At 62.4% G+C, this 10364-nt stretch overlaps 2 protein-coding genes across 2 annotated transcripts; one reads left to right on the top strand and one right to left on the bottom strand.

Moving 5' to 3' along the window:
* Window positions 1-469: 469 nt before the first annotated feature.
* On the top strand, window positions 470-3449 carry CCDC8 (coiled-coil domain containing 8). The gene has a single exon (XM_007102724.4). It carries the CDS (start codon window positions 1433-1435, stop codon window positions 2864-2866), a length of 1434 nt encoding a protein of 477 aa, XP_007102786.1. The 5' UTR covers window positions 470-1432; the 3' UTR covers window positions 2867-3449.
* Window positions 3450-5996: 2547 nt separating this feature from the next.
* PNMA8B (PNMA family member 8B) lies at window positions 5997-9511 on the bottom strand. The gene is given in 7 exon segments (XM_024132629.1): window positions 5997-6088; window positions 6091-6368; window positions 7769-7903; window positions 7905-8236; window positions 8238-8314; window positions 8525-8771; window positions 8774-9511. Coding segments are annotated over 7 exon segments (1899 nt in total).
* Window positions 9512-10364: the final 853 nt, after the last annotated feature.

Below are 10364 nucleotides of genomic sequence, written 5' to 3'. Positions count from 1 at the left end.
GGCACCGACTGTGTGCCAAGCCCCACACCGCGGTTGGTGCAGAAAGACCCTGGTACCAAGGTCTCCACCCACACATCTCAAGTGAGAGAGAACCTAGTTATTTGTCTCGCCCCCCCGCTGCTGCCGCAGGGGCCCCAATAAAGCCTTGCCTGAATTTCCTGTCTGGCCTCTGATCAATTTCTATTGATTAAGGAGGTCAAGAACCCTGGTCAGTAACACATTCATTCACTCAAAAATATTTCTTGGGCACCGACTGTGTGCCAAGCCCCACACCGCGGTTGGTGCAGAAAGACCCTGGTACCAAGGTCTCCACCCACACATCTCGGTATATAGGTAGGAATTGCTGGTACCACAAATCACGCGATTTTAAAACGGTAATATACAGTGCCAATGGCTTTCAAAGGGACTGTCCCATTAGCACGCCCACCTTCAGGGCCTGGCTGGAACCCGCACGTTTAGGATGGCAGGTTTGGGAACCGCTGCCTTTCCGGGGGAAAGGTGCTGACGTGGGCTTGGGCTTTGGCGCGGGCGTTCAGCTTGGAAGATAGGGCCCCTGAGAGGCCCGGGGCGCGGCCACACCCCTGTGGGGGAGGGGAGCGAAGGCGTCCCGAAGGGAGTGGACAGCCCCCTTGTCAGTCTTCCCGAGTCCCGGAGTGTAAGATGAGAAGGGGGAAGGTGGGCCTCATCCTGGGGGAAGGCGAGGAGGAGCTTCCTGCGCGCGCGCGCTTCTCGGCATTGAGCGCTCGGGCTGGGAGGCGGGAGGTACGTCAAGGTCAGCCTGGACCGGGGTGGCAGCCTGCCTAGGGGCGGGAGACCCTCCTGGGAAGCTGGGCTGCGGCCTCCAAGCGCCTCGGCCATATTGAATAGCCACGGCTGAGCCTTCTTTGTCTGCGAAGTTCTCTCCCAAGTTCCAGGCACGTCCCTGGAACAGGAAGAGCCACCGGGCAGCCCCTGTATCGCAGCTGCGGCCGGGACACCCGTTTGCAGCTTGCGGTGGGCTTGGAGCCTCAGGACTGACCTCATCCCGCCTCACGTAAGCATCCTGGAAATTGATTCCCACCGGTCCTTGAGGGGAGCGGGACTTGATCAAGACCAGACTCGTTGCAGGCAGAGAAATTGGGAGGTGAGACTCTCCCGGCGGCGCTGCCGAGCCCCCACCCTCACCCCCAAGACCCGGGGCTACCAGTAGTTTGGGCTCATTGCCCCCACCCCAGATTTCACCCTGGAGATTTTAAAGACCCTCGAGAAAAGCCATGTGGGGGGCTGGTTCCCCTGGGGCTTCCTCCCATCCCCCGACTGCCTGATCCTCTGGAGCGTCCCCGACGTCTGCAAAGATGTCGATCTGGACGTCCTCGTGGAAGCCTTGAAGCCTGTGGGGACCTTTAAGAAGATCGGCAAGGTGTTTCGCCGGGAGGAGGACTCCACAGTGGGGATGCTGCAGATCGGGGAGGACGTGGACTATTTGCTCATCCCCCGCGAAGTCAGGCTGGCGGGAGGCGTCTGGAGGGTCATCTCCAAGCCCGCCACCAAGGAGGCGGAATTTCGGGAGCGGCTGATCCAGTTTCTGGAGGAGGAAGGCCGCACCCTGGAGGATGTGGCCCGCATCATTGAGAAGAGCACTCCGCATCCACCCCAACCCCCCAAAAAACCCAAGGGGCCCCGGATGAGGAGAGTCCAGCAGATGGTGACCCCACCTCCCCGGCTGGTCGTGGGCACTTATGACAGCAGCAACGCCAGTGACAGCGAGTTCAGCGACTTCGAGACCTCCAGAGACAAGGGTGACAAGGGCCACAAAGGCACGGGGCGTGGCAGGAAGGTGCGCAAGATGCCTGTCAGTTACCTGGGCAGCAAATTCCTTGGGAGCGACCTGGAGAGCGAGGATGATGAGGAGCTGGTGGAGGCCTTCCTCCGGCGAGGGGAGAAGAAGCCCAGCGTGCCGCCAGCCCGCCGCCGGGTGAACCTGCCAGTGCCCATGTTTGAGGACAACCCGGTGCCCCAGCTGTCCAAAGCGGACAGGTGGCGGGAGTATGTCAGCCAGGTGTCCTGGGGGAAGCTGAAGCGGAGGGTGAAGGGCTGGGCACCGAGGTCCAGCCCAGGGGTGGGCGAAGCCTGGCAGGCCTCTACCAGGTTGGAGAGGGATGGCGCATCAGTGCCACGCAGTGCCAGCCTGGGGGATAATGTGGGAAATGCAGGAGATGGGCAGGTGCCTGAGGGCCCCCCAAGACGGTGGAGGCCTAAGATCAACTGGGCCTCATTCCGGCGTCGCAGGAGAGAGGAAGCAGCAGCCAGAGCTCAGGGGGCAGAGGCTGTAGATGAGCAGAGAGTGGAGGCTGTAGATAATCAGAGGGTGGAGGCTGCAGATAATCAAAGAGCAGGGGCCATAGCTGTCCAGAGGGCAGAGGCCATGGCTGTCCAGGAGGCAGAGGCTCTGGACAATCAGAGGGCAGAGGCCCTAGCTGTCCAGAGGGTAGAGGATGCAGACAATCAGAGGGTAGAGGCACCAGCTGTCCAGGGAGCAGAGGCTGTATCTGATGGGGCAGAGGCCGTATCTGACCAAAGGGCAGAAGCTGCAAATAATCAGAGGGCAGAGACCCCAGCTGTCCAGGGAGTTGAATCCTCAGCTGCTGGGAGGGCCCCAGGTGTCACCCCAGGATCTAGGACCCGGAGACAGGTCAAGACAGTGAGGTTCCAGACCCCTGGACGCTTTTCATGGTTTCGAAAGCACCGGAGAGCCTTCTGGCACACTCCCCGGTTGCCCACCCTGCCCAAGAGAGTCCCCAGGGCAGGCGGGGCTAGGAGCCTAAGGGTCCTGAGGGCTGAGGCCAGAGCAGAGGCAGGGCACGAAGAGCAGGAAGACCAGCTGTGAGGAGAGGGCAGGGGGGCCACGGAGGACCTCGCCACCTGCCACAGTATGGGCCACTCAGGGTGTGTCCCTAACTCCGACACTTGGACAGAGATGCTGTCTCCACACTTGAAAATGGAGGTACAGCAAGGGCCTGGCAGTGCCCCGCACATCTCCATCTAACACCCCTCTTTCTTTTCTTCTTAAAATTGTGTCTCTCATGCATTGATTTAATTTTTTTTTCACGTGGCTTGTGGGAGCTTAATTCCTGGACCAGGGATTGAACCTGGGCCCGGCAGTGAAAGTGCCAAATCCTAACCACTGGACCACCAGGGAATTCCCCATGCATTGATTTTTAAAATACAGACTCTTTATAGTAACCCAAGGAATGTAAATAAAGAAACCCATACCACGGGTTCGCATCACCCATGATTTTAACTTCTTCATATGCAATTCTAGGTGCTCAGCTTGAAAAAGGGAGAGAGGTGAGGGAGAAATTGCTTCCTCTTCTTTTTCTTCACCCTTTTGCCTGCACACTTGAACTCACTGCCTCTTGGAACTTAAAAAAGAGGGCGCAGGTCAACATGCAAATAAAAGTGTTTACAAACTTATTTCTTGGCTGTGGACTCGGCAACTGAAGAATGCTCCAGGGTGATTTTGTCATACCTTGTGTTCCCTCCCCTCCCCGCCTCCATGATGGCGACTTGTGTATAAGTCACTCTGCTTGCGATGCCCACACTCCTGGGTTCTGCAGGCTTGGTGGGTCCAGGGCCTGCAGTTTACATGCTTCGTCACATCTTGGCTACCAAGTACAGAATCATTTATCTGGGAAACGTGGCCAAAACGCGGGCTCTGGAGCCCTCTGTGCCAGAGCTGTGAATTGCTGGTGCAGGCTGTGCGGCCCAGGAATCCGTTTTGATCAAGCCCCACAAACATCTCCTGGGGCAGCTTGGCTCCTGGACACGTTTAAAAAAATTCATTGCGATAGGAGCAGGGCAAAAGGTGGGTTGCAGTGTGGTAGTCGGGATACATCAGGTTGCTACATGCTGTGGGAGCTGGGGGACATTTCTCTGTGTTGTTTTGTGTCCCCTCACCCAACCTCACTGGGGGAAAAACACAGCAAATGACCCTGCCCCAACCTCGATACAGGCAGGAGAAAAGGGAATTCTTGGAGGGAGGTCTGAAGGTCACCTGGGTCCTCCTGAGGCTGCAGTCCTGGCCTGAGCTTCTTAGACCTGACTCAGTAGGGCTGTAGGGCTGGTGGGGGTAGAAGGGGGGGCGAGAATATGCATTCCTAAGAAGGTCCCAGGAGACGTGGATGCAGCTGGTTTCAGGACCTTATTTTGAGAACTGCTGGCTTACAGGAAAGTCAGTTTTCGGCACCCTGGCCGAAAGTTCAAAAAACAGGCGGAGCTTTGAAGTTTCAAGGCAGTGGACCAGTGCCCCCGCACCTTTAGTGCTCAAGAAGGGCCGTCGTCCCGTTGATTTTAACCATCTGTCCCGGAGCGCCTCCTGGTTGGGACAGTGGGCGCGCCCTGAGAGCCACCACGGCGCGATTTTAACCATCGGTCTTGGAGCGCCACCTGGTGGATAAACGGGCCACGGCAACTCGCCTAAGTTGACGCTACCTTCTCAGGCCTAGCTGTAGCGGGGCGGAGCGTCCTGTCTTGGGGCGGGGCCTGCAATAAGGAAGGCGGGGCCTCGTGGGCAACAGGTTTTGAGGAACGGAATAGAGCGAAAGGCTTGTTGTCTTCTGTTTCTGGAGCCCTGGCTTCTCCCTCCAGGCCGTTCTAGGACCAGGTCACATCCCCGGGAGTCTCAGGGGGCCCCTGTCTCCGTTTGAGCAGACCGAGGGGTGGGACAGCTTCCTCCTAGAGGTCCCAGGAAGGGGAGGGGGCCACGCTCCGGGCCTGTCTGCTCGCCCCGACCCCAGGGACCTCTGCACGCTCACAATCTACACTCCAGTAACGTGGAATCCAAATAGACAGCCACCCCCGTGAAGGCAGGTGGCCTGTTTTGGAGACACGGCCTCCCCTACGCTTAGCAGGGAATCCTGGCACCTGAGCGGTCAAGGGTTACACACGAATAAACAAACCCCAATCACCACAGCCCTGGCTCGGGGCTTTTGCTCGGGCTGCTCCTGCCTCCGGAGAGCGCTTCCCTCGGGTATCCGCGGCCGTACCCCTCCCCTCCAGCGCTGAGGGAGGTCAGCCCACGGGAGGTGGGGTGCGGGACAGCTGGTGGGACGTCCAGGGGGAGCCACAGGCCCGTCGAAGGAGCACTGCCTGGTACTGCAGAGAAAATCCAACACTCTGTATATAAATTGTCCCAAATTGAAAATGTTGCAAATAATTTCCACTCTTTGAAAACACCGTGCAGGTTGAGTGACAGATTCAGTTTCTGGGCACCAGCAGGTGGTCTTGGCCTTGAGGAGCTGGTGTATTTCTACCAGCTACACTTCAGATGGGCAGGGCGGGTGTGGGTCTCTCTTCCTTCCCCTCCTCCCTTGGTCCTGGTCACTAGAGCCCCGCCCCTCCCTTTCCCTCCCCCACCTCTTTTCCCCTCCCCCAGGAGCAACCCCTCTGCCTCTCAGGCTTCTCTTCCTGGAATCATCTCCTCCCCCCGCAGGGAGGTTCAGCCTTCCTGGCTGAAGGCTCAGCTACATCCTGACACCCCCGCGCGGCTGGGTGGCCGAGCCTCCATCACAGAACCCGGCCCCCATCAGAGTGGGGTGGAGGACAGGGGCACAGAGGCGCTGGCCAGAAGCATGAGTCGGGAAGGGCTCGGGGCTCTACGAACAGCCAGAAAGAACTCACTGGCACTGCTGGCCTCCCCCGGTGCCCGGTGTCCACGGACACGCTCACCCCTGTGCTAACGCGGGAGGCCCAAAGACAATCCCGCTGGGGGGGCCCTGAGACCCCGTCCCATCACCTAGGGCTGCTGCCTCCGCGGGCGCCCGTTACACTCTTCCTTCTTCCATGGGGCTCGCTCGCGCCACCTGCAAAGGAGGGACTGAAAGGACCGGGGAGCGAGCGGTGGGCGGGCGCGCACTTTAGAGCTCAGAGCCCACGGTTCAGCGGTTGCCGCCTCTGCGGCGGGGAGGGCCGAGGGGCGGAGCTGGGGCCCCACCGGTAGCTGCAGCCTCGCCGTGGCCTTAGCGGCACTTGGGGGGCAGCCTCTTGCCCCGACCAGCCTCCTTCCCACGCGTGGACTTGGAGCGGGCGGGCGGCCGAGCCCTGGGCTGGCGCCCTTGGCCTGCGCCCCAGCGCCCGCGCGCCCCTTCCAACTCTTGCTTCCCGCCGCCTCGTCCTGGGCTTCCGTCTCGGGAGGGATGCCCAGCCCGCCGGGGCCGCCGCCTCCCCCTCGGGTTTTGCGAGTCCCCGACGGGGCGGGAGCCGCCGCCCAGCCCGCCCGATCCGGGGCCCTGCACGCGGTGCGGGCCCGCTTGGCCCGGGGCTTCCTGGACGCGCGGTCCTCGGGCTCCGACTCCTCGCTCTCCACGTCCTCCGACGGCTCCTCCGACTCCCTGTTCCCGCGGGCCGCCAGCAGCGCCAAGACCTCCCGCAGGTTGCCTTTGGCGCATTTGACTCTCCCGCCCTGCCAGGCCTTTTCCTTTTCTTCCTATCACCTCAGCCACGTCCTGGGCATCCAGGAGCGCCACTAGATCCAGGAGGCCGCCCTCATCTTCCTCGTCCTCGCCCCAGCCCGCCAGCGGGCCACCGGGAGCCTTCTTCCCTTTGGAGGTGGTCTGAGGCTCAGCCACGGTGGAGGTGCATCCCAGCAAGTGACCGCCGTCTTTGGCCTTCCTCAAGACCACGGCGTCCACCTGGTGGCCTGCCTCCTCCACCTTCACTCGGGGTCCGGAAGTGTCCTTGGCCATCACGGACAAGACCTCGGGCAGAGCAGCTTTCTTGCCGCTCCAGCCCAGCAACTCGATCACAGAAGCGATTTTCAAACATCTCGTCGCGGGCGGAGTGGTTCGCGGGGTCTGTACAAGCCACAATGGCCGGAGCAACCCCTCTGCCTCTCAGGCTTCTCTTCCTGGAATCATCTCCTCCCCCCGCAGGGAGGTTCAGCCTTCCTGGCTGAAGGCTCAGCTACATCCTGACACCCCCGCGCGGCTGGGTGGCCGAGCTTCCATCACAGAGCCCGGCCCCCATCAGAGTGGGGTGGAGGACAGGGGCACAGAGGCGCTGGCCAGAAGCATGAGTCTGCTAAGGGATCGGGGCTCTACGAACAGCCAGAAAGAACTCACTGGCACTGCTGGCCTCCCCCGGTGCCCGGTGTCCACGGACACGCTCACCCCTGTGCTAACGCGGGAGGCCCAAAGACAATCCCGCTGGGGGGGCCCTGAGACCCCGTCCCATCACCTAGGGCTGCTGCCTCCGCGGGCGCCCGTTACACTCTTCCTTCTTCCATGGGGCTCGCTCGCGCCACCTGCAAAGGAGGGACTGAAAGGACCGGGGAGCGAGCGGTGGGCGGGCGCGCACTTTAGAGCTCAGAGCCCACGGTTCAGCGGTTGCCGCCTCTGCGGCGGGGAGGGCCGAGGGGCGGAGCTGGGGCCCCACCGGTAGCTGCAGCCTCGCCGTGGCCTTAGCGGCACTTGGGGGGCAGCCTCTTGCTCCGACCAGCCTCCTTCCCACGCGTGGACTTGGAGCGGGCGGGCAGCCGAGCCCTGGGCTGGCGCCCTTGGCCTGCGCCCCAGCGCCCGCGCGCCCCTTCCAACTCTTGCTTCCCGCCGCCTCGTCCTGGGCTTCCGTCTCGGGAGGGATGCCCAGCCCGCCGGGGCCGCCGCCTCCCCCTCGGGTTTTGCGGGTCCCCGACGGGGCGGGAGCCGCCGCCCAGCCCGCCCGATCCGGGGCCCTGCACGCGGTGCGGGCCCGCTTGGCCCGGGGCTTCCTGGACGCGCGGTCCTCGGGCTCCGACTCCTCGCTCTCCACGTCCTCCGACGGCTCCTCCGACTCCCTGTTCCCGCGGGCCGCCAGCAGCGCCAAGACCTCCCGCAGGTTGCCTTTGGCGCATTTGACTCTCCCGCCCTGCCAGGCCTTTTCCTTTTCTTCCTATCACCTCAGCCACGTCCTGGGCATCCAGGAGCGCCACTAGATCCAGGAGGCCGCCCTCATCTTCCTCGTCCTCGCCCCAGCCCGCCAGCGGGCCACCGGGAGCCTTCTTCCCTTTGGAGGTGGTCTGAGGCTCAGCCACGGTGGAGATGCATCCCAGCAAGTGACCGCCGTCTTTGGCCTTCCTCAGGACCACGGCGTCCACCTGGCGGCCTGCCTCCTCCACCTTCACTCGGGGTCCGGAAGTGTCCTTGGCCATCACGGACAAGACCTCGGGCAGGGCAGCTTTCTTGCCGCTCCAGCCCAGCAACTCGATCACAGAAGCGATTTTCAAACATCTCGTCGCGGGCGGAGTGGTTCGCGGGGTCTGTACAAGCCACAATGGCCACAAACTCGGGAATGTCCACCCCCTCTCTTTTTTTTTTTTTTTTTTTTTTTTTTGCGGTACGCGGGCCTCTCACTGTCGTGGCCCCTCCCGTTGCGGAGCACAGGCTCCGGACGCGCAGGCTCAGCGGCCATGGCTCACGGGCCCAGCCGCTCCGCGGCATGTGGGATCCTCCTGGACCGGGGCACGAACCCGTGTCCCCTGCATCGGCAGGCGGACTCTCAACCACTGCGCCACCAGGGAAGCCCCCCTCTCTTTCTTGATCCCCGTTTTCCTGAGACTCGCTTTGGGAGGCGTCGCTGCCCATGGTCTCATTGTCCGACGCGTCTCTCCCTGCGAGTAGGGCCACTAAGTCTGGAATTTCGCTCCGGTCTTCTTTGATGTTCAGGCTGATCGACTCAGCCCCAGGGGGATCTTTCTCCATCTTCCTCTTCTCGGCTTTGTCCGTCACCGTTGCCAGGGCCTAGAACTCGCCGGGACCGTTCCATCATCTCCTTCCCTCTGGAGGGCCCACTTCCTAACAAGCTCCTTCGCGGCGCGCTGGAGGGTGGCGTACAGTGCGCTCTGTTCGCCATCCCCGCTCAAGTCCTCCTCCTTGTCCATCTTCTCGATCATGATACCCAGGCTCTAGTCGGAAGAGTCATGGGACTCCCGCTCCCCGACGTGGATGGCCGCCCTCCATGCCCCACTTCTTGCTCTTCTGGTCAACCTGCTGCCTCTGGTTCTGTTTCTGCCACCCCGACGGCCCCTCCTAGCATCTTTGGCTGCACCAGGAGCGGGGCCAGCCTCCCAGACCCCCGGCTCCGACCCCAGAGCCAGGGTCTCCGAAGCGGGAGTGGTGGGCCTGTCCCCGGGGGCCCTGGCCACTGTGGCCTGTGGGGGCCTTTTATCCAGCAGCAAGCGTTTCATCTGCCTCAGGACTCTCGTGCCCTCCGCGCTGTCCTTGCACAGAACCCGCCAGACGCCGCCCTTGCCCGGGATCTCCTTGGGGATGGCACCGTGATTAATGCCCTTCACAAACTCCATGAGGGACGCCTTGACCTTCTCGTCCCTCATGGCCCGCGTGTTCCGCAGCCTGAACTTGCCCAGGGGCAGCAAGGCCAGCTTCAGGACGGCTTCGATGGCTGTCTGCTCCAGGTCCTCCGGGATGCCTGTGACCAGCAGGGCCCTGTGCAAGTCCACGGCCAGCCCCCTGCACCAGTCCCCCAAAAGGCTCATGGCCATGGTGCCGCCGCTGGCGCTGATTGCGGAGCAGGAGGGAGCCCGAGGCGGATGTGGGCTGCGGTCCCCTGTGCAAATGCCACTCTGGAACAGCGCCACAGGGCTTGGAGTTCAGGTTCACGTGAATGTGGCAAGGCTCGGGCTCCAGCTGCCCCTGGGCGGCTGACGCAGCGTCCTTTCCCGAGGCCCCTCCCCACAGGGGTCCTAGCATCCGCAGAAAGCTTACGAGTCAAACCCAGGGGTGCCACCGGCCCGGCCCCTCCGCCCTTTGTTCCTGACGGAGGCTGAGTGACACCGCGGCGCTCGGGACAGGTGCTGGGGAGGGCGGCGCCGTGGGCACCCGGAGCGGCGCGGGGAGGGGCGCTACGCTCGCCTGCCTGTGGCCGGGTCTGGCCTTGCACCCTCTGCTCAATCTCAGCAGTTCCGGGCGATGGGTCTGCTCCGCCCTGCGCCTGCGCACACGGGCTAGCCCCGCCTCCCGGCTGCACCCTGTCTCCATGGCAACACTGCGGCTGGAGCAGGGGTCGGAGTTGGTGGGGTCTGAGGAGCCGTCTCTGGACGAGCCTGAGGGGGTGGGATCACCATTAGTGATGAGCCCCAAAAGGCCATATTCACAGGGGGTGAGACAGCAGTCAGGGGGACCCGAGCTCCTTCAGGGGATAGAGGCCTCCTTTCGGTAGAGGACGGCTTCCTGCAGGGTTGTAATTCCCCTCCACAGTGTAGGTGGAGTTCAGGATACAGAGACGTAAATCAAGGGCTATGGGGGAAAAACAGTGGTGGTGGGGAATTCCCTGGCAGTCCAGTGGTTAGGACTTCTCGCTTCCACAGCAGGGGACAAGGGTTCAATCCCTGGTCT

This window comes from Physeter macrocephalus, chromosome 17, assembly GCF_002837175.3.
Source record: "Physeter macrocephalus isolate SW-GA chromosome 17, ASM283717v5, whole genome shotgun sequence".
NCBI lineage: Eukaryota > Metazoa > Chordata > Mammalia > Artiodactyla > Physeteridae > Physeter > Physeter macrocephalus.
Note: the sequence above shows the minus strand (reverse complement) of the source record. Positions and strands in the feature narration are given on the sequence as shown.

Coding starts and splice junctions, on each gene's coding strand:
- CCDC8 (XM_007102724.4), top strand. CDS start 1,433: ATGCTGCAGATCGGGGAGGACGTGGACTATTTGCTCATCCCCCGCGAA.